Raw genomic sequence first — 22691 nt, 5'->3', positions numbered from 1 at the left:
TTTTCACATGTAGTGCTCTCAAGCCAGGTGTCACCCATCTTGTATTTTTGCCTCTCATTTTTTTTGCCCAAGTGCAATACTTGACATTTCTCCCTGTTAAAATTCATCTTGTTTGTTTTGGCCCAGTTCTCTAATCTGTCAAGGTTGTTTTGAAGTGTGATCCTGTCCTCTGGGGTGTTAGCCACCCCTCCCAGTTTGGTGTCATCTGCAAATTTGATCAGGATGCCCTTGAGTCCATCATCCAAGTCGTTGATAAAGGAAGAAAACACAAATAACTTGAATAGGGCACAAACTTCAAACCCCCCTCTGCAAATGCAGCTTCTCTATCTTGACACTTGTTTAATTCAGTGGGGCTTTTGCCCAGTTAAATGTGTTTAGGGTTGCTGCATTAACATTCCTTATTTAACAAGTCGGGCTCTGTCTGTTGGGGTAGCAAACATGGCGTCCTCTGGATGATGCTGGACTCCAACTCCCATCTGCCCCATCCAGCATGGCAGGGGGCAGAGTTGATGAGAGTTGCAGTCCAGCAGTTTCCGGAAGGCTGTGACTGCCCTATATATTTTGCATGGGACTTTGTGTTCCTCAGCCCCACCCCAAATACATTATGATCCACCAAATAGGGTCTTTTAAGCATCAGGTGGGTTTCTTTTTTCTTCCAGGCTGCTAATACCTATCATTTAATTCTCGCAACTATTTTCAGTTCCTGAAGCTGAGCGGGTCAGTGCCAGAAACATGATGCCCTTCGATAATTCCACTGGGATAGTGGAAATCTGTCAGGTGCAGTTCAAGGCATCCAATGCCAGTTGGCTTCCTTTTTTTGCTGGGACTTCATGGGTCTAGGGGTCCTTGCAGCAAGGGAAATGTCCTTTTTGGCATCGCCAGACAGAGGCAACTTGGCAAAAGGATCTTGACACGCAGGTCTTGCCCAAGCCCAGGACTGAACCAGGGACCTTGAGATCTTCAGTCTAATGTTCTCCCAGCTGACATAATTCAGCTTCTTGGGGGGAACAAGTGCAACCCGACCATCTGTGAAATGAGGCTCAGAAAGAGGGGATGCCAGTTCCCTTCTCCACAAGAAAATGACAGTGGTTAAATCTCCAGGGCTTACCTCCAAGTAAACTTGCATTGCATTGAGCTTTTTGAGATGAATGAACTGTTCCTCAAGGCTGCATTTTCTGTGTTCTCCCAAGGAGAATGTCTTGCCACAGTGCAAAGATCATTGACCATAGTGTGGTGTGTATCTTTGCAAGGAAGGAGGGCAGAGCCAAAACCAAAATGTGTTCACTGTTCCTCCTCTGACCAGACCTGTCATGAGCTGCCCTACCCACTGCCCCCTATCCACAATGGGAAGGAGACACCAATGTCTGCCCCCTCCTTGAGCCACAGAGAAGGCAACTTGCAGCTCTCTCACTTTTGCCAAGAGTGTACAGTGGTACCTTGGTTCTCAAACACCTTGGTAACATCTTGGAACTCGAACACTGCAAACCTGGAAGTAAATGTTCTGGTTTGCGAACTTTTTTCAGAAGCTGAACATGCTCTGTTTTGAATGTTACGCTTCTGTTTTGAGTGCCACACTTCCATTTTGAGTGTTATGCTGAGGTCTGTCTGTTTTTGCTATTTATTTTGTGTTTTTGTTTTTGCAGGGGTTTTTGTTTTGTTTTTGTGACTGTGTGGAACCCAGTTCAGCTACTGATTGATTGTGTGACTGCAGTACATTGTTTATTGCTTTCATGTTATGGATCAATGGTCTCATTAGATAGTAAAATTCATGTCAAATTGCTGTTTTAGGAGTTGTTTTTAAAAGTCTGGAACGGATTAATCCATTTTGCATTACTTTCTATGGGAAAGCGCGTCTTAGTTTTGGAATGCTTTGGTTTTGGAATGGACTTCCGAAACAGATTAAGTTTGAGAACCAAGGTACCACTGTATTCAGCTGTGTTTTCTGAGAGTGGGAAAGGGAAGACTCTGGATGACACAGGTGGTGAGTTAGGGATCTTGATTGTTGTAACAGTGACTTGAGTGGAAAAACAAAAAAATTCCTTCCAGTAGCACCTTAGAGACCAACTAAGTTTGTTATTGGTATGAGCTTTCATGTGCATGCACACTTTTTCAGATACACTGAAACAGAAGTCACCAGATCCTTATATATAGTGAGAGGGTGGGGAGGGGTATTACTCAGAAGGGTGGTGGGAATGGGTGACTGGCTGATAGGTGTGGTAAACCTGTTGACTGCAATTGGTCTTGCAGGAAAAAGCAAGGGGTGAGATGGCTAAAGATAGCTTTATCATGTATAATGAGATAAGAATCCAATGTCTCTACTCAGACCAGATCTCTCCATGGTTTTAAGTTTGGTAATAAGTTGCAATTCAGCAACTTCTCTTTTCAGTCTATTTCTGAAATTCTTTTGTAATAAGACAGCTACTTTGAGATCTTGTATAGAATGGCCCATGTGAGCAAAGCACAACAGATCAGAATCCCACCATCCCAGGCTCAAAGGAGAGCTCCCTTTTTCCGAAGTTTTCCACATAGCAAGGGGAGCGTCCTTTGGGGTAATTCCCATCAAAGGGAGTGAATGGACTATGCAAAAGGAGCACGGCCGGTAAAGCTTTGCCAAAGCCCGGGGTTGAACCAGGGACCTTTAGATCTTCAGTCTAATGCTCTCCCAGCTGAGCTACTTTGGCTGCCCAGGGCAAAAGCAAGCACCATTCTAGTTTCTCCCAGAAACAAGACTCCCAAGTTGCAAGATGAGGTGGCTGGACCTTTTCCTCAGTGGCCAGGCGCCCTGGCATCGAAACCTTTGGATAGCTGTGCTGCCCCCACCTCTCCAAGGGGCAAAAAAGAGAGGAAGGCATGCACGAACCCAGATCACAGGACTGGCGACTTCATTGCTGTCTCACAGGGCGCCAGTGGAAGCCTAGATGAGCCCTTGAATTTAGATAACAGGCCCATCAAGAAGTGGAACAGCAACACCCTGGTCCAGACCTGGCTGGTCTAGTGATTTGGCAAGTCTCACCACACTGGCAGGGGATAGATTTCCAAACAGGGAGCATAAAAACATAAGGAGAACCCTCCTGGATCAGGCCCATGACCCACCAAGTCTAGCATCCTCTTCTCACAATGGTCTACCAGCCTTGAACAGTCCACCCTGACTTTGTCTAATCCTTCTTTAAAGCTATCCAGTTCAGTGGCCATCACTGCTTCCTGCGGGAATGAGGTCCATTGTTTTAAATGTGGTGCGTGAAGAAATACTTTTCTTTCTTGCCCTGAATCTTTCAAATTTCAGCTTCACTGCATGCTCACGAGTTCTGGGGTTATGAGAGAACTTTTCTCCCTCCACTTTCTCCATGCCATGCATAATTTTATAATCTAGCATGCCACCTCTCTGACCAGCCTCTTCTGTGCGTTGTAAAGTCCCCAAATGCTGCAAGTGTTTCCTCTCCCCTCGTCGAGGTGATGCTCTTGCAGAGGTTTTGTCTTGTGGCCACACCTGACATGGGTTTCTGTTGAAAATGTGCTCAGGCATATTTCTGTGCAGCCTTCTTAGCGCAGTAGGCAGCGCGTCAGTCTCATAATCTGAAGGTCCTGAGTTCGAGCCTCAGAGAAGGCAACTTGCAGATCTCTTTGTTTTTGCAAAGGGTGTGTGCCCCCTCTGTTTTCTGAGCATAGCTGTCAACGTTTCCCTTTTTTTAAGGGAAATTCCCTTATTCCGAATAGGATTCCTCGCAAGAAAAGGGAAAAGTTGACAGCTATGTTTCTGAGCAAGAGCTCCGAGTGTTTTATCTTGTGAATTCAAGGACAGGAGTGATGCTTTGGGTGGGAGAGGATGTGTGTTGGTGTCTCAGATAAGCCCATGTGCCTGGACAGAGCAAAACTGTCTTTAAAGCAAACAAACAAACAAACAAACAAACAAACAAACAAAGCTCATTGAGAGAAGGAATGAAAAGTCAGGAAGGTGGTGCTACTTTCAGCTGTCCCTGATGGTCTAGTGGTCAGGATTTGGCGCTTTCACCGCCACGGCCCGGGTTCAATTCCCGGTCAGGGAATCCTTTTGCCAGGAAGAAGGAGCACTAGCCTGACTTTGGCTCCTTTTCAATGGGTCACAGAATCATAGAATTGTAGAGTTGGAAGGTACCCCAAGGGTCATCTAGTCCAACCCCCTGCAATGCACATTGGGTCACACTGAGTGATGTGCTAAGAAAGAAACCTGTCTGCAGACAGATCCTGCCGTACTACCTGGTGGTTTAGTGGTTAGGATTTGACACCCTCATCATCACCCCAAACTGGGTTTGAGTCCCAGTGAGAGGATCCTTTTTTTTTTTTTAGTTTAAATACTTTTTCAGTTATTAAAAACAGAGAAATAGCACTAACTAAAATCCCCAACCCATGCTCACTTTCCACAAATCACCTTACCTGTTTATCAGCATTCTCAATCATTTTTAAACCTTGTACTGGGGAATCCAAGTTTGGGTGCAGGCAAAGGAACCAGAGACAAAATTGCAAACATGCGCTGGATTATGGAGAAAGCTAGAGAGTTGCAGAAAAACATCTGCTTCTGCTTCATTGGCTACGCAAAAGCATTTGACTGTGTCGACCACAGCAAACTATGGCAAGTTCTTCAAGAAATGGGAGTGCCTGATCACCTCATCTGTCTCCTGAGAAATCTCTATGTGGGACAAGAAGCTACAGTTAGAACTGGATATGGAACAACTGATTGGTTCAAAATTGGGAAAGGAGTACGACAAGGCTGTATATTGTCTCCCTGCTTATTTAACTTATACGCAGAATTCATCATGCAAAAGGCTGGGCTGGATGAATCCCAAGCCGGAATTAAGATTGCGGAAGAAATATCAACAACCTCAGATAGGCAGATGACACAACCTTGATGGCAGAAAGTGAGGAGGAATTAAATAACCTTTTAATGAGGGTGAAAGAGGAGAGCGCAAAATATGGTCTGAAGCGCAACATCAAAAAACCCAAGATCATGGCCACTGGGCCCATCACCTCCTGGCAAATAGAAGGGGAAGAAATGGAGGCAGTGAGAGATTTTACTTTCTTGGGCTCCATGATCACTGCAGAAGGTGACAGCAGCCACGAAATTAAAAGACACCTGCTTCTTGGGAGAAAAGCAGTGACAAACCTAGACAGCATCTTAAAAAGCAGAGACATCACCTTGCCAACAAAGGTCCGTATAAGTGAAAGCCATGGTTTTCCCAGTAGTGATGTATGGACCATAAAGAAGGCTGATCACCGAAGAATTGATGCTTTTGAAATATGGTGCTGGAGGAGACTCTTGAGAGTCCCATGGACTGTAATGTTAGGGTGGAAAACTGTTGAGTTGACTACCGGAAATATTGTAAGGACTGCATAGTAGCTCTAGTCCCTTTGGGGAACATCCCTGGCATAATAGGAAGGGAGGCTTCACTGTTTTGCATGCTTCCTCTCTGCAATCCTTGGTGGGCCTCTCTAGGAAACAATCTTCTCTGGGTTTAACTCTTTGAAGCTTTGCATAAAAACAAACAAACCACACACCTTTTTGTTGTATAGTGGGAAAGATTGGTGACAGACACAGCTCTTTTAAGCAACAGCCCTTTATTACAGCAGTTAGCACTGCTCTAAGTCTCTCTGAACAACAGTGAAGCTGGCTGCCTTATTTAATGCTCAATAACTTGTAACATACAAGACTATAAAGAAGGCTGATCGCCAAAGAATTGATGCTTTTGAATTATGGTGCTGGAGGAGACTCTTGAGAGTCCCATGGACTGCAAGAAGATCAAACCCATCCATTCTTAAGGAAATCAGCCCTGAGTGCTCACTGGAAGGACAGATCCTGAAGCTGAGACTCCAATACTTTGGCCACCTCATGAGAAAAGAAGACTCCCTGGAAAAGACCCTGATGTTGGGAAAGATGGAGGGCACAAGGAGAAGGGGACGATAGAGGACTATTTTACTATTTATACCCCACAGATGTGACCGAGTTGCCCCAGCCAGTCTGGGCAGCTTCCAACATAAATAAAAACATAATAAATAATAATAAAACATAAAACTTTTTAACTTCTCTATACAGGATTGCCTTTAGATGGTTCGGGGGTTGGATAACTCCATAACCTCCAACATTTCTCCAGTGAAAATAGGAACATCCTAAGGAAAACCAGGACATTCTCTAAATCAGGGACTTCCCTGGAAAATAGGGAAGAGATGGATGTTCTGAAGCAGTACTGGCTCATCATTTCTCACTGACAAGTTAAAAGCACCTGCTGGTGGTGGGAGGCTATTTCAGATGGCTCAGTGTCATGTCCCAGCTCTGCTCACCTGTCTTATGAACACCTCCATCTACAAAACCTCAGATGAAAGGAGGAAAGCTGCCCAGGTCTCTGTGGCGCAATGGGTTAGCGCGTCTGGCTGTTAACCAGAAGGATGGTGGTTCGAGCCCACCCAGGGATGGCTGCGGGCAGGATTCATAGACGAGGTGGCCGAGTGGTGAAGGCGATGGACTGCTAATCCATTGTGCTCTGCACACGTGGGTTCGAATCCCACCCTCATCGGCCCTTTTCCCCTTGGGATGCAGGATTTCAGGATGGAAACTTTTACTTAGTTCTGCTGTCTTGACTCCTGGAAAAGGTAAGAGTCAGAATAAAGTGTAGAACTTGAAGACAGGTTCTACAAGATTGGCAACCTCACAAAATGCCTCTGTACCTGTTATGTACTGAGTTGAATAGGCTCCAAACTGCAGCAGTCTGATTGGTCCTAGAACAATAGGATCCAAAAGGCAGCAGTCTGATTAGTCCTAGAACAATAGGATTCAGAATGCAGCAGTCTGATTGGTCCTAGAACAATGCAGCAGTATGATTGGTTGGAAGGAACCACCCAATCATGCTCCAGATTGAAGTGAATCCACAAGCTGATTGGCTTACAGTAGAATTCCGGAATTAGCCAATCATGTGCAGCCCATTGTGTAAATAATGTATATAAAGCAGATACTTTGAGGGGACATTCATTCATTCCTCCTCACCACTATGAGCTGAATAAAGAGCATGAAATCACTTTGCGACTCTGAGTATATTTCACTGGCGACGAAGGTGGGATCCCGCTGAGCTGACTGCCACACACAGCACCGCAGCACCGCCACCTGCCGCACCGCTGCCTCGCACCGTGTATCCAGGCTTCAGCTCCGGGACACAAGGAACTCAGAATGGCAACCGACAACAGCTTCTCGCCGTTCAACCCAGCATCGGGAGACTGGGAAGCGTACGCCTCCCGTTTCACCTTCCTCCTAGAAGCCAAAGGGGTCACCGACGAAGAAGACGCCAAGAAGAGGGCGATATTCTTCAGCGTCTGCGGAGAGGAGACGTTTGAAATCGCCCGGGCCCTCCTTGCGCCGGAAGACGTCGCTACTGTTCCATACAAAACAATAATGGAACAGCTGAAGGGGCACTTTTCGCCACAGCCCTCAGTGGTGGCTCGTCGAAATGCCTTCTACGCAAAGCGGCAAGCCCCTGGGGAAACCATAACTGGGTTTGTGACCTCTCTCCGCCAAGCCGCCCGGTTCTGCAACTTCTCAGAGCTGGAGAACATGCTTCGTGACCGCCTCGTCGGTGGCCTGAAGGATGAGAAGCTGCAACAACGCCTCTACGCTAAGAAGGACCTAACGTTCCAGGTCGCTCTGGAGGAGGCCCTGGCAACGGAAGCTGCCGAGAGGTCGACGCAAGAGGCACGGCCGAGCCAGCTGTCCCAACCGAGGGTCCACCACGAAGACCTCACCGACGACTCAGGATCCGACAGGGAGGAGGTGCACCGAGTACAGCAGCGCACTCAAGCAGCCCACATACCACAGCTGCCTCGACGAGAAGGAGGGAGCTGCGCAAGCTGTGGAGAAAGTCACGAGAGGAGGACCTGCCGTTTCCGCAACGCAGAGTGCAGGCAGTGCAGAAAATTGGGACACATCGCCCGGGTGTGTCGGGCTCGGCCCACCCGACGCCAGGCATCAGATGACCAATCCAAGAGCCCCAGGTCCCGGGGCCCAACGCACCAAGGCAACTCGACAGAGCTCACGGACTTCCAGGTATACCAGTTGCCCCACCCCAACGTAGAGAAAATTTATGTTGACGTACAGATAGAGGGGGCCCCATGCCGCATGGAGCTTGACACGGGTTCAACTCTATCCATAATCTCGGCAAGGACCTTAAGGAAACTGTGTCCTACTGGGGGTCCCAAACTCAGGCCGGCCCCATTCACCCTCCGGGACTTCCAAAAACGTAAGGTCCCCACAATGGGGGTGGGGACCTTCAGGGTGCAATACCGAGGGCGGACGCGGCAACTGGACTTGCTTGTGGTCAAGGGCCCCTACATTAGCTTACTGGGATTGGCATGGTTTGGACCACTGGGGCTAGCCGTCACCGGGGTGAACCACACTAGCTTACAAGTGGACGTGGACGCCATATGCAAGGAATTTCCGGGGGTTTTCGATGGGAAATTGGGACAGTATACGGGCCCCCCCATTGCTCTACAGCTTGACCCCGCAGTACGACCGGTCAGGCTCAAGGCCCGCCGGGTCCCGTTCGCCCTGAAACCCCGTATAGACGAGGAATTGGACCGGCTCGTGGAGCAAGGAGTGCTGGAGCCGGTGCCTAATGCCCCCTGGGAAACCCCAATCGTCACGCCCGTCAAGCCTAATGGTTCAGTCCGCATCTGCGCAGACTACAAATGTACCATAAACAAGGCCCTCACGGCCCATGCATACCCAGTGCCAGTGGTCAGCCATGTTCTTGCCACCCTGGCTGGGTCGAAAATTTTTGGCAAGCTGGACTTGGCCCAAGCATATCAACAGCTGCCAGTAGATGAGGCCACAGCAGAGGCACAGACGATTGTGACGCACAGAGGAGCATTCAGGGTAAAGCGGCTGCAATTCGGTGTCAGCGTGGCACCAGGCATATTCCAGAATCTAATGGACTCTCTACTTAAAGGGATTCCTGGCGTCACCCCCTTCTTCGATGATGTGTTGATTGCCGGGCCCACACCAGAGGAGTTTGAGGACCGCCTCCGCACCGTTCTGCACCGTTTCCAGACGGCGGGTCTCAAGGTGAAGCGGGAAAAATGTCTACTAGGAGTGCCTCAGGTGGACTTTCTGGGATTTATGGTGGACGCAGAAGGGGTCCACCCGACTGGGGACAAGGTACGGGCCATTTGTGATGCCCCAGCGCCCAAGAACAAGACTGAACTTCAGGCCTTCTTGGGACTATTGAACTTTTACCATTCCTTCCTTCCCCACAAGGCGGCGGTAGCAGAGCCCCTACACAGACTCCTGGACAAGCGGGCCCCTTGGGTGTGGGGCCAGCGCCAGGAGGCCGCATTCCAGGCAGTCAAGGACTTGCTTGTCTCAAACTCGGTCTTGGCACACTTCGACGAGAGGCTGCCGGTGGTGCTAGCATGCGATGCCTCGCCCTATGGAATTGGCGCTGTCCTGGGACACCAACTCCCGGATGGAAGAGAGGTACCGGTGGCATACTTTTCCCAGACACTCAACGCAACCGAGCGGAACTACTCGCAAATCGACAAGGAGGGTCTGGCAATCGTGAAGGGAGTAAAAAAATTCCATGATTTCTTGTACGGGCGGCCCTTCACCGTGGTGACTGACCACAAGCCGTTGCTTGGCTTATTTGCCCCTGAAAAGCAGACCCCCCAAGTGCTGTCTCCTCGCGTCCTCAGGTGGTCAATTTTCCTTGCCAGCTACCAGTATGCACTGATTCACCGTCCGGGGAAGGCGATGGGCCATGCGGATGCCCTCAGCAGGCTACCACTACCGGAAACAGGCCCCGACCCAGCACCTGCACAAGAGGTTATGAGCCTGGAGCTGCTTCCCGACCGCCCCATTCAGGCACAAGAAGTTGCACACCATTCCAAGAAAGATAGGGTCATCTCCCGGGTCCTGGACTGGGTGTGGAGGGGATGGCCCAGCAGCAGCCCCGGGCCAGAATTCGCCAGCTACACAACCCGCAAACATGAACTGTCGGCCCACAAGGGGTGCCTGTTATGGGGAAGCAGGGTCGTTGTTCCCCAGCCCCTCCGCAAAAGGGTCCTCACAGCCCTACACGAGACACACCCAGGGGTAGTAAGAATGAAGGCCCTTGCCAGGAGTTATGTGTGGTGGCCGGGGATCGACGGAGAGATAGAGGCCTGGGTCAAACACTGCCAGGCCTGCCAAGAATCCCGCCCAGATCCCCCAAGGGCCCCAGTCCAGTCCTGGGAGTCCGCCCGAGCACCATGGTCACGCCTGCATGTGGACTTCGCTGGCCCCTTTCAGGGAAAAACATTCTTCATAGTGGTGGACTCCTACACCAAATGGCTGGAAGTCGCACTGGTACCGTCCACTTCTACGTCCGCAGCCATCCGGGTACTACGCAGGCTGTTTGCAACCCACGGGCTCCCTGACACTCTCGTCTCAGACAACGGGACTGCATTTACGTCAGGAGAATTCCAAACCTTCACAGCGCAAAACGCCATCCGCCACATCTGTTCGGCGCCATTCCATCCTGCCACCAATGGCCAAGCAGAACGCATGGTGCGGACCACCAAGGACACCCTTCGCCGCATGACGCAAGGGGATTGGGAGTACCGCCTTGCCACATTCCTTCTAGCACAGCACAGCACCCCCAGCTCAACAACTGGCCGGAGCCCCGCTGAACTACTAATGGGTCGGCGCCTTGCAATCAGATTGGACCGCCTTCACCCCGATAGAGCTCAGGATGAGGTAGTGGTGGGGGAAGGCAGGAACCCCCGGACCTTCGAGGCCCAGGACCCAGTGTACGCAAAGAATTTTGGGGCAGGCCCAGCATGGGTACCCGCCACAGTCACCAGGGTCACTGGCCCCGTGTCGTACGAGGTGCTAACAGATGGGGGGCAATGCTGGCGCCGCCACTGCGACCAGATACGGCGACGATTCCCGGGAGAAAACCAGGAGGAGGAAAGGTCAGAGGAGTCCCAAGGGAACAGAGGGGCAGTGAGGCCCATAGAGCACGAGGGGCCAGCAGGAGAGGCAGAATCAGTAAATACAGAGAGGACCTGCGAGGCCGAAAGGACACCGGAACCAGAACCACGACTGAGCGAGCCGGTTGCGCCAGACCAGACAGCCCCATCACAGCCAGCATCCTTGGAACACGAGCCAGAACCTGAACCCCGGACCAGGGAACACCCCAGGCCGCAACGCACACGTAGGCCGCCAGCGTACCTCGAGGACTATGAATGCGACCTCCCGGGCAGGACGGGAACTTAGAGGGGAGGGGTGTTATGTACTGAGTTGAATAGGCTCCAAACTGCAGCAGTCTGATTGGTCCTAGAACAATAGGATCCAAAAGGCAGCAGTCTGATTAGTCCTAGAACAATAGGATTCAGAATGCAGCAGTCTGATTGGTCCTAGAACAATGCAGCAGTATGATTGGTTGGAAGGAACCACCCAATCATGCTCCAGATTGAAGTGAATCCACAAGCTGATTGGCTTACAGTAGAATTCCGGAATTAGCCAATCATGTGCAGCCCATTGTGTAAATAATGTATATAAAGCAGATACTTTGAGGGGACATTCATTCATTCCTCCTCACCACTATGAGCTGAATAAAGAGCATGAAATCACTTTGCGACTCTGAGTATATTTCAGTACCATTGGCACACTAAATGGGGGTCTTTTCATTCTGTCGCAAAGATACTGCATGGAGTTGCTCCAGTGAGGCACGGCAGAGACTGAGGACGTGGCCTCTTGAAGGAAAAGACTTCTCTGCTGGGCGCCTTCCACTGAACCATCACTGTCTGGAGAGAAGGTAGTTAGCTCTAAGTCTGTTGCTGGAAGAGAACAGAGGACTGCAGAATCTGGAACTGTTTAACACAAAGCATTCCAGCCAGTAGCAGGAAGCAAATGCCTCTCACCGTTTTCTTTTGTGTGCTGTCTAATGCAGGGATCAGCAACCTTTTTCAGCTGTGGGCTGGTCCACTGTCCCTCAGACCATGTGGTGGGCTGGACTATATTTCGGGGGGGGGGGGATGAACGAATTCCTATGCCCCACAAATAACCCAGAGATGCATTTTAAATAAACACATTCTACTTATGTAAAAACACGCTGATTCCCAGGCCATCCGTGGGCCAGATTGAGAAGGCAATTGGGCCGCATCTGACCCATGGGCCTTAGGTTGCCTACCCCTGGTCTAAGGGAAAAGCAAAATGCCATTGGCACCTAACAGAGGATGGTTTTGATCCATCGACCTCTGGGTTATGGGCCCAGCACGCTCCTGCTGCGCCACTCTGCTGGATGGCAGGAAAGTGGCCTGGTGCTTTTCATCTATTCAGCTCTGGCAGATAAACGTCAAGGGAGGCTGCTGGTGGTGTTGGTGGAGAACCACTCAGCTCTCTGCGGCACAATCATAGAATCATAGAGTTGGAAGAGACCACAAGGGCCATCGAGTCCAACCCCCTGCCAAGCAGGAAACACCATCAGAGCACTCCTGACATATGGTTGTCAAGCCTCTGCTTAAAGACCTCCAATCAGTTAGCATGTCTGGCTCTTAACCAGAAATAAGGTGGTCTGAGCCTACCCAGGTCAGGGGTTTGCATGGTGAAGGCGAAGAGCAGCTAATCCATTGTTCTTTGCACATGTGAATTTGAATCTCGCCTTCATCAGCATTTCCCCCACTGGATGTAGGATCTGCAGCATCGACTTTCAGTTAGCTATGCTATCTTTGCTACTTGGGAGGTAAAAGGCAGAGGAAGGCATCTGCCAGCCTGGACTCAAACCAAATCCATCCTCCAAGGAATGCATTGCCTGCTGCCAGAGGCGAAGCAACCTGTTCCAGTACCTGGAGCGGCAGATGTCTGAGGGGGCGTGGCACGCATCCCGGGGAGTGTGGCGGGTGCCCTGGGAGGAGCTGCCAATCGGGGGTTGGCATTTTGTCACCCCTCCTTTGGAATGGCACCCGGGGTGGACTGCAACCTCTGCCCCTGCCTCAGAACACCCCTGCCTGCCTGCTGCTGCTGCCGCCGCCACAGTAACAGTGATGGCTTCAGCCCACGTCTTGGTACTGCTGGTTTCCCCTCACCCTAGGGAGGAAATGGCAGGGGCTGTCCTATGGGGTCTCCTGGGCTCTGCACCTTCCCAGCATGATTGACAGTAACACCCCACCCCCAGTGACAACCTTTGATTCCCTCTTCTGCTGTTGGTTAAAGATTCCCACTTTGTTCCTGATGTAGATCTTTATTCCCCGCTTGTTTCTGATATAGATCTTCACTCACCTCCTCGCCTCCTTTTCTGGCAGCTGAGGCACAATTTTGTGGTTTGCCTCAAGCGCTGAAATGTATTGGGCTGGCCATAATGCTTCTACATCACTGGCTGGTGGGAGTGGGGCTGGTCACCATGCCACCATTTTGTGGTTCTGTCTCTTTTTCTGCTCTTTTAGATGGGGCAGCCATTTTGTGTTGTGCCCTGTTGCCGCAGCAACCATCTTGCAACTGGCGCCCACAATACTTTCTCCAAATTCCAAATAGGAGAACCAGCTCAGAAAAGTTGGCCTAATCGCCCTGTTCTACCTAAATAGCTCCCTCAGGTCCCCGCCTGTATTGTCTTCTGCTGCTCAGGTGTATATTTACAATAAACTGAGCCAGCGATTAAATAATCTTTACTTCTCTGCACAGAGCAGCAACTCGGCTCTCTGGCCACGGCCTGCCCCAGCAAAAGGATTCCCTGAGAGGAAATGGATTGAGAAGACTGGTTAAAAACAAAACACTTGCTACTTGAAAAGACCTTTGGTGGAATATCTTTCCTGGTTTGATTGGAAAGCTTTTATGTTTCGAATCCTGCCATCAGTGGCCTTCCCCACACTGGCTGGAGGCTCAGGTGTGGGGAACTTGCCAGGCTCCTCATCTGACCCGAAGTCTGTTTGTGGGAAGCCTTGCCTACCCACCCTGCTCTGTTCTTTAAACCCTCTCCGCTCTTCTCCATCCCTCCTGCGAAGTCACAGGTAGAAAGGTGAAGCGAGGGGAGAGATAAATCTCACTGAATTCAGTTCTGTTCTGTTCTCATAGGTAAATCTCACTGAATTCAGTGGCTTCAGCCCAATTAAATGTGTTTGGAGTTTCTGCATTAACATTCCTTATTAAACTTGCTTTGGATTGGGCTGCTGGTACAGTGGTGCCTCGCAAGACGAAATTAATCTGTTCTGCGAGTCTCTTCGTCTTGCGGTTTTTTCGTCTTGCGAAGCACGGCTATTAGCGGCTTAGCGGCTATTAGCGGCTTTAAGAAAAAGGAAACAAACTTGCAAGAACTCACAAGACGTTTCGTCTTGCGAAGCAAGCCCATAGGGAAATTCGTCTTGCGGAACGACTCAAAAAACAGAAAACCCTTTCGTCTAGCGAGTTTTTCGTCTTGCGAGGCATTCGTCTTGCGGGGCACCACTGTATTAACTGTCCCTGAAGGTTGCATTTCTGAAGGTTCTCACCAGGGGTGATGCATTGTCACTATGTGTCAATATCAATGAATTGTGAGTTGTGCATCTTTGCAAGGAAGGTGGATGGAGAGAGAGAAAACCAACATTGTCTCCACCTCCTATAACCACCTGGCTTTACCTCTTGTGACCAGACCTGCCATGAGCTGCCCTACCCACCATTCTCAATGGGGAGGAGATGCCACTGCCTGCCCGCTTCTTAGCACATGAAGCAGCCGGTCAGTTTCATAATCTGAAGGTCCTGAGTTTAAGCCTCTGAGAAGGCAACTTCCTGCTCTCTCCTTTTTGCCAAGGTCTGTGTTCAGCTGCGCTCTCCAAGAAGGGAAAAGGGAAGACTCTGGGTGTCGTGGGTGATGAGTTCGAGATCTTGATTGCTGTTATTTACAGTGGTACCTCAGGTTAAGAACTTAATTCGTTCTGGTGTTAGATATCACCTTTGTATGGACACAGAGTTCAGGTTTTGAAGAACAGATCTTGCTGGGTGAAAAACAGGCTAATGAGTCATACCATAACACAGAGGTTGATGGATCACACATCCCCTGTGTTCTCTCACCAAGAAATGGCCTCCTGGGTCATCAGTGCCTCTCTCAAAGGGGCGACATCCCACATACTTACCGGTAGCTGAGAATGCAGGAATTACACAGCCTCTGCCATGCCCAGTTGGCTGTGGGCTCCAGTGACTATCATGCAGACCAGCTTTTAAAAGTTAAAAATTCAACAATGATAGCATTAAAATGTTACACAAAATTAAGAATTAGAAGGAGCACAAACTCTTGTCCTGTCCACACCTTTCATGTGTTTTTACCTATTGCACACTTTTGCTAAAATCCTGAATTTCTCCATTTTCTTCTATGGGCAACTGATCAGTATCATCCCCAAGGGCAGGGCTGGCTCAATGTACAATATATTTTTTTCAGAAAATTGAGAGGGAAGGCCAGGGTATAGGCTGTGTTTGGAGGAAATATCTACTTTCAAAGATGGTGTGGTATAGTGGTGAGTGTGGGCTAGGACCAGGATGACCAGGATTCAAATTCCCACTCAAGTCATGAAATTGACTGGGTTACCCTCAGCCAGTCGCTGTCTCACAGTCTAACCTTCCTCACAGGACTGTTGTGAGGATGAAATATTTTTGATTACAGTACAGTGGTACCTCAGGTTACATACGCTTCAGGTTACAGACTCCGCTAATCCAGAAATAGTGCTTCAGGTTAAGAACTTTGCTTCAGGATGAGAACAGAAATGGAGCTCCGGCGGCGTGGCAGCAGCAGGAGGTCCCATTAGCTAAAGTGGTGCTTCGGGTTAAGAACAGTTTCAGGTTAAGTACGGACCTCCGGAACGAATTAAGTACTTAACCTGAGGTACCATTGTATAGGAGTTTTTGATCTGCTAATGTCTGATCTTGGAATATTGTTGTATTGCCTCTTTTGCACAAGTTTATTTCAATATTTTTCTTTATATCTTTTGTCTCTTTACCTTACACGTGCACATATTTAATTGTTTTCTTCCTTTGTTGAATTGCTGGAATACTCTGCTAGTCGTGCTCTACAAAAAGTATCTATTTAGGGCAGTGGTGTCCAAACTTTTTTCAAAGAGAGCTCTTTTTAGGGTTGACATCGTTGAGGTATTTTTAGGATTATACTTCAGGGGAAAAACTGCCACAGGGGCCAGATTCATCCTACAGGCGGGCCAGATTAGGCCCCCGAAACAGACTTTAGCTGCTCTGCACTTTTTGTGGAAAGCACTGGAAATAAATAAACTAAACCTTGGTCTGATCTAGCAAGATGATTCTTACCTTCTTACAGAAGACATATTTTCCCCCAACAAGAAAAACAACAACCCTGTACAACCTACAGTTAATATTTATTCATCCAATTCTCCTGTGACCAACAATATTATCTTTAATGCATAGTTAAAGGAAATGGAAGATTCTTAAAAAGACACGGCTTCAGCTTGGCTTCCTTTCCACATGCAGCTTCTGATGTCGAAGAAGGCCGCTGCGCCGCGTGAAACATTTCTGGCACTCAGCGCATTCGTAGGGCTTCACCCCCGTGTGGGTTCTCTCGTGCTGAATGAGGTACGACCTGCGGCTGAAGGTCTGCCCACAGTCCGAGCACTCGTAGGGCTTCTCCCCTGTGTGGATTCTCTCGTGTTCTGTAAGGACCGAGCTGTAGCTGAAGCTCTTCCCACACTCCGAACACGTATACGGTTTCTCTCCTGTGTGCATGCGCTGGTGTATGAGGAGGTGGGATTGCCTGCTGAAGGTCCTCCCGCACTCCGAACATACGTGTTGGTTTGCTCTTGTCTGGATTTCCCGGGGCTGAGGAGCATCGTAAGGCTGAGGGAACCTTTTCCCAAAGTCTGACCAGATGGAGGGTTTCCCTCCCATGCGTTTCCTCTCAGGCATATTGAGGTGCAGCCGCAACTTGAGGCTCTTGCCCCAGTCCGAGGATTTGTATGCCTTTTCTGCCATCAGCAGCCTCTGCTTCTTGAGGACGTCAGAGCTCGGGAACAAGTTCTTCCCGCCATCCACAGCCACCTTCTTTCTTTTACGCCGGAGCAGTCCGTCCTGGAAGGCCCTCTTGTGTGAGCCTGTGTGAGCACCCTCATGGAGAAAGGATAGCTCTGCTGTCCTCCATGGTTGGTTTTCTACATGATTTTCTTGAACCTGCAAACCTCTGGGCATCAGTTCCATTTCAGGATCCTGGGGACTTTTCCCTTTGGTGTTTTCCCATGATCCTGTGGGGACATCTCCTTTCTTGGGTCCTTGTGGCAGAAGAGTCTCTTCGTCCTTGGGCTCCTCTTTCACCTTCACTTGCCAGTCAACAGCTGGAAGAAAACAAGACACCTGTTAAATCGGTCACACCAAGGACACAAAGTGGAGTAAGAACTGATCTATGCAATTAACAGGACAATTAACAGGACAAGTTGGCCCCTCATTTAAACAGGAACATAGATGTCAACAAAAATCACAAACAATCCTATATATTTCATCAGGGGTGTTAGATAATTCCATCTAAAATGGAAAAGGGAGTGGAAGTTTCTGTAATCTGGATATTCATCCAAGGCCAGGGACAAAAATTGTGCAGACAAATCTGAGTGGTATTCACTATGATCAGTGCTATTTTTCTAGAAAAAGAGGTGCTGGAACTCATCATTAGTGTCTCCTTGTTCTCTTATAATGGCAATGGCACCCAACTGAGGAGGTGTCAGAACTGAGTACCAACTGAAAAAAAGCCCTAACTATAATACATGTAGGGAGGTAACTATGGAAGAAAGCCTTCTTGCAAATATTTGGATCCCAAAACATTTAGGGCAGGCTTCCTCAACCTCGGCCCTTCAGATGTTTTGAGACTACAATTCCCATCATCCCTGACCACTGGTCCTGCTAACTAGGGATTATGGGAGTTGTAGGCCAAAAACATCTGGAGGGCCGAAGTTGAGGAAGCCTGATTTAGGGCTTTAAATGCCAAAGCTGACACCTTGAAGTGGGCCTGGAAAATAACTGGCAAGCAGTGTAGCTGTTTTAAGACTTTGTTAGGAAGAAAAGTGTTTAAAAACAGGATTCCACATCAACAGCTCTGAAGTGGTATAGCCTTCTACTGCCTCATTCAGATCCAACTGAGGAAAAAATATTTTTTTAAGGGGGAGGCGGGAATCTTGACTTCATACCCTATGTTGGTTTCTAAATTGGGAGTGTGGACTTTAGGTGCACTCTGAACTTCACATAGGAGGAATGTGGAGCCCCTGCTACACCACAAGCACCTCGGACGCTCAGTAAATACTTGCCTGGGACAATGGTGTCTCCATCGCCTTCTTCTACAGCCTCCATGGAAAGCTTCAACGTGACAGTCTCTGACAGATGCTGCCCACATGGTGTCTGAAATGAAGGCCAGTGAATAATATATTTTCATTTTTTTATTTACTTACAGCCATACCTCGGGTTGAATACGCTTCGAGTTGAGTGCGTTCGAGTTGCGCCCCGCGGCAACCCGGAAGTAACAGAGCGCGTTACTTCTGGGTTTCGCCTCTTGCGCATGCGCAGACGCTCAAAATGACATCACGCGCATGCGCAGAAGCAGCGAAAAGCGACACGTGCGTGCGCAGACGTGCCATCACTAGTTACGTTTACCTCTAGATGCGAACAGGGCTCTGGAACGGATCCCGTTTGTATCTAGAGGTACCACTGTATTTCATATGCTGCATGATTTTGTCTCTCTCTTTAAGCAAAAAACCTCAAAACAGTTTACCAAAAACAAAAAGGAACAATAAAATTATTAGTAAAAATAACTTAAAAGTTAAAAAAATGAAAAACCAGCAATAAACGTGAAACACATACGCTTTCCTAGATATCTGGGAAGTCTTGTCTAAACAAAAATGTTTCTAGCAGGTGCAGAAAACAATAAAACAATAAATCAACAAAACTATTGCTAGATAGCAATAGTTCCAATGTGTAGGTGCCACCACACTTAAAGACTGATTTTTACACACACACACACACACACACACACACACACACGCAGATTGTATCGCATTTTTGTTAAGGGCTAATTTCTGAGAAAGTTGTGACCCTCAGGATGAAACAGTTTGCTCACCTGCTCTTTGTGGTTCTCAGACCACTTCAACCTCAGGAGGAAATCCTCTGCAAGAGCCACCGCCTGCTTGCCGGTCTCTGGCCCGCGTTCCTTGACCCAGCTCTGCATTTCCTCCGGGAGGATCATCAGGAACTGCTCCAGGACCACCATCTCCAGGATCTGCTCCTTGGTGTGTCTCTCCGGCTCCAGCCACTGACAGCAAAGTTCCCGGAGATGTCCAAGTGCCTCTTGGGGCCCCTCAGCCTCCCAATAGGAGAACCGCCGGAAACGCAAGCGCTGGGCCTCCAAGCCAGCTGGAATGCCCCCCTCTGCTAGGTTCCCAGAAAGATCCTGGCTCCGGTCAACCTCATGGGATTCTCCATTAACACCTGGCAACGTTTGGACCCTCCACTCTTCATGAGTCCACCATTTGGAGTCTGCAAATCCCTTTATGGAATATTTAAAATCCGTAGGGATCTTCCCCAAGTGAGGCCGTGGTGGCAGCGGATTTTCGCATCCTGGCCAAGCGGCGGCCACATCCTTTGGGAACTTACCCCGCAGAGCTTCCCAGCACTGCTGCAGCCCTCCATCTGGCTCCTGCTTAATTCTGTGTGCGGCTGCTTCCCCAGAAAGCTCTCCATTGGTCTCCACCTGGATGATGTGAAGGTCCCTCTGCAGGGACTCCCCTGGTCCGAACTCTGCTGGATCCTCCTGTTCTGTTTTTATTCCAGGCATGCTTCCTTGCTTTGCACACGAAACTGGGAAACATCCAGCGCAATGTCAGTAAGTGTGCAATTTATTAAAAAACAAACGCAAACCAGGTCTAACCCAGTTTCTCGATTTTAGATTCTAATTTCCCCAATCTTAAATTTGTTTCTCCACATGATTTGTTCTTTAATTTCTGCAAATTCCTCTTTATATGCATATCCCCACCACCACAACTTCCCGCAACATTTTGCAAAGCAATCACAAAAATATGCATTACTCTGCACATCCAGTACATGCAATTTTGTACACATTATCTGGCTGGAGAACAGCACTGAAAACTTAGGTTAAATGTGATTTTTTGGGGGGATGGGGATGTTTTTCAGTTCTTTCTTTTGCTAATTAAGTAGGTTCCCCTTTAAATGTGAATAGAACTGATTCCCTACCCCTAGATCTGACTAAGAGATGAGAAATCTGTGGCCTTCAGAAATGCTGCTGGACTACAACTCCCATCATCCCCAGCTTATAAATATTTTTTATATATAGCTAGCTGCAGGGGCAAAATTGTTTGGGGGTATAAAATCATTGGTTTATTCCAAATGACCCACAGGAATATTCTGCTTTTCCACACTGGCTTCTTTCTTCCAAATGGTCATTTGAACACAAATAGGCAGAGAAACATGTGAGAGCAAAAGAAGATCAGTTGCTTTCATGGTTCAGTTTTTAGGGACCATCACCAAATGGGCAATATACACCCCTCGCTGTTATAAGATAGATAAACACACTATCCTTCTGAGCAGCTGCTGGAGATTTGCAGGATTGATTTGCTTAAAAAATGACACCAGTTATTAGTACAGGGGACGCTTGGTTGCAAACGTGATCCATGCGGGATGCACGTTCGCAACCTGCAGCGTTCGCAACCCGCGTCTGCACGTCTGTGCATGCACGGGTTGTGATTCAGCGCTTCTGTGCATGTGCAAAGTGCGATTTAGCACTTCTGCGCATGCACGACCATCAAAACCCGGAAGTAACCCGTTCCAGTACTTCTGGGTTTTCGGTGGTCCGCAACCTGAAAAAACACAACCTGAAGCAACCTCTGTAACCTGAGGTATGACTGTATTTGCAGAGTTTTTTAGGAACAGCAGAAAAGCCCTGTTGGGTCTGGTCCTCTGGTCCAGCATCTCTTGCAGTGGTGAACTGGATCCCCCAATGCGAAACCTACAAGCAGGATCCGAGCGCAACAGTGCTGCCCCCACTTCTGATTCCCCATAAAGTGGTCTTCAGAGACCCATTGCTTCAGACGCTGGACATAATTTTCAATGGAAGGTAGAATAGAATCCAAAAATGATAGGAAAACACAGCATATGTGAGGCTGGCCGACGGAAAAAGAAACCAGCCCTACTCTTGTGCTATTAACAGCTGCATGAATCTGCAAAGGTGAGCAATAATAACAATAACAATTTATTATTTATACCCAGCCCATCTGGCTGGGTTTCCCCAGCCACTCTGGGCGGCTTCCAACAAAATATTAAAATACAATAGTCCGTTAAACATTAAAAGCTTCCCTAAGCAGGGATGCAAGTGATGCAAGCCATGGCGCAGCTCAGGTCTGCCACTCAAAGGCTGCAGCCAAAAAGGCACAGGCGAGAGGCTGTAAGTTGGCCACCCCAGCGCAGACTCTCGGTTTCCCTGCTTGCAACACTGCTGCTTCCCTCTCTCCAGCTATTTCTGCTTCTCCTGCTCTTCCTCTGGATCCGGGCCTTGCCTGAAACTCACCCTCTCCTGGCGGTCTTTGCATCACAGCTGCTGGTGATGTCTTGGGGGCCTCCCAGATCTTCATAAGGCGGGGTGTGCACCCCAAAAGCCAGTCTCCCAAGCAAGGAGGAGGAGGAGGGACACAAAGCGGCTGCCTTCTTCACATCTGCCCTTCTCAAATTCATGCGCCTCTCTGCCAAGGAGAACTCGGTTCATTTAACCCTTTCCTTGTATTTCATTTTGTCGTTGGTTTTTTGAAAAGGCAACTTGCGTGTTATATATAAAAGTGGACAGATTAAAAGAAGGATACCAGGGGAGCTTGCTGGATCAGGCCAACGGCCCATCTAGGCCAGCATCCTGTTCTCAGGAGGTCTGTCCACATCATGGGCATAGCCAAGGGATGGCAGGGAGGGGCAGTTGCCCCCCTAAATCAATAAAAATCAATGAAAATACATAGCAAACTGAGGTTCTGCCCCCCTAACAAAAGGCTTGCCCTCCCTAACAAAAATCCTGGATACACCCATGATCCAGATCTCTGTGGGAACCCCCCCCCCAGTAGGATCGCAGCCCAAGAGCCTTCTCCCCTCCTATGGTTCTTAGTAACTGATATTCAGAAACATTTACTGCCTCGGACTGTGCATAGCCGTCATGGCTAGTAGCCAGCCTTGCCCTCTGTTAATTTGTCTAATCCTCTTTTCAAGCCATCCCAAGTTGGTGGTTGTCATGGCCTCCTGTGGCGGGGAGTTCCACAGGTGCTGCTTGAAGTATTTTCTTCCCTGGATAACCTTCAAGTTCTAGTATTAGGAGAGAGGGAGGAAAACTTTTCTCTATCCACTTTCTGCTTGCCAGATTCATGCAGGCAGGTTTCTCACATACACAGGAATCTGCTATATTATTCCAAGTCTGTCCATTGGTCCATCTAGCTTAGTATTGTCTACACTGACTGGCAGCAGCTCCCCAAGTTTTGGGATCTCCCTCAGTCCCTGCTGGAGGTGTGTGGGGTTGAACCTGAGACCTTCTACCACTGAGCTGCAGCCCATCTCCACATACTGTAACTTGGTCCCAAGTTGTTTAGGGCGCCATATACACAGATAACATAACCTTTAACCTGGCTTAGTCACAAGCTGGCAGCCCGTGCAGTTATTTCAGATCAGGCATTGTATGTGCCTGCCAGATCATTCA

At 48.8% G+C, this 22691-nt stretch overlaps 1 protein-coding gene and 5 non-coding genes across 6 annotated transcripts; 4 read left to right on the top strand and 2 right to left on the bottom strand.

Moving 5' to 3' along the window:
• Nucleotides 1-2608: 2608 nt before the first annotated feature.
• TRNAF-GAA (transfer RNA phenylalanine (anticodon GAA)) lies at nucleotides 2609-2681 on the bottom strand. The gene has a single exon. It is a non-coding gene; the product is annotated as a tRNA-Phe (tRNA).
• An 853-nt stretch (nucleotides 2682-3534) lies between these two features.
• On the top strand, nucleotides 3535-3607 carry TRNAM-CAU (transfer RNA methionine (anticodon CAU)). Its single transcript has one exon. It is a non-coding gene; the product is annotated as a tRNA-Met (tRNA).
• Nucleotides 3608-3971: 364 nt separating this feature from the next.
• TRNAE-UUC (transfer RNA glutamic acid (anticodon UUC)) lies at nucleotides 3972-4043 on the top strand. Its single transcript has one exon. It is a non-coding gene; the product is annotated as a tRNA-Glu (tRNA).
• Nucleotides 4044-6367: 2324 nt separating this feature from the next.
• TRNAN-GUU (transfer RNA asparagine (anticodon GUU)) lies at nucleotides 6368-6441 on the top strand. Its single transcript has one exon. It is a non-coding gene; the product is annotated as a tRNA-Asn (tRNA).
• Nucleotides 6442-6460: 19 nt separating this feature from the next.
• Nucleotides 6461-6542, top strand: TRNAS-GCU (transfer RNA serine (anticodon GCU)). Its single transcript has one exon. It is a non-coding gene; the product is annotated as a tRNA-Ser (tRNA).
• Nucleotides 6543-16368: 9826 nt separating this feature from the next.
• LOC128409025 (zinc finger and SCAN domain-containing protein 31-like) lies at nucleotides 16369-21613 on the bottom strand. Its single transcript, XM_053379189.1, has 4 exons — nucleotides 21531-21613; nucleotides 19071-19807; nucleotides 18265-18355; nucleotides 16369-17304 (listed from the first exon to the last, which is right to left on the bottom strand). Exons 1-4 carry the CDS (start codon nucleotides 21592-21594, stop codon nucleotides 16424-16426), a joined length of 1773 nt encoding a protein of 590 aa, XP_053235164.1. The 5' UTR covers nucleotides 21595-21613; the 3' UTR covers nucleotides 16369-16423.
• Between the last annotated feature and the right edge of the window lie 1078 nt (nucleotides 21614-22691).

The sequence above is a fragment of the Podarcis raffonei genome, chromosome 2 (assembly GCF_027172205.1).
Source record: "Podarcis raffonei isolate rPodRaf1 chromosome 2, rPodRaf1.pri, whole genome shotgun sequence".
NCBI lineage: Eukaryota > Metazoa > Chordata > Lepidosauria > Squamata > Lacertidae > Podarcis > Podarcis raffonei.
Note: the sequence above shows the minus strand (reverse complement) of the source record. Positions and strands in the feature narration are given on the sequence as shown.

Coding starts and splice junctions, on each gene's coding strand:
- LOC128409025 (XM_053379189.1), bottom strand. CDS start 21,594: ATGAAGATCTGGGAGGCCCCCAAGACATCACCAGCAGCTGTGATGCAA. Junction 19,808..21,530: donor GCAAAGACCGCCAGGAGAGG/GTGAGTTTCAGG, acceptor GATGTTTCCCAG/TTTCGTGTGCAAAGCAAGGA. Junction 18,356..19,070: donor CTGAGAACCACAAAGAGCAG/GTGAGCAAACTG, acceptor CCTTCATTTCAG/ACACCATGTGGGCAGCATCT.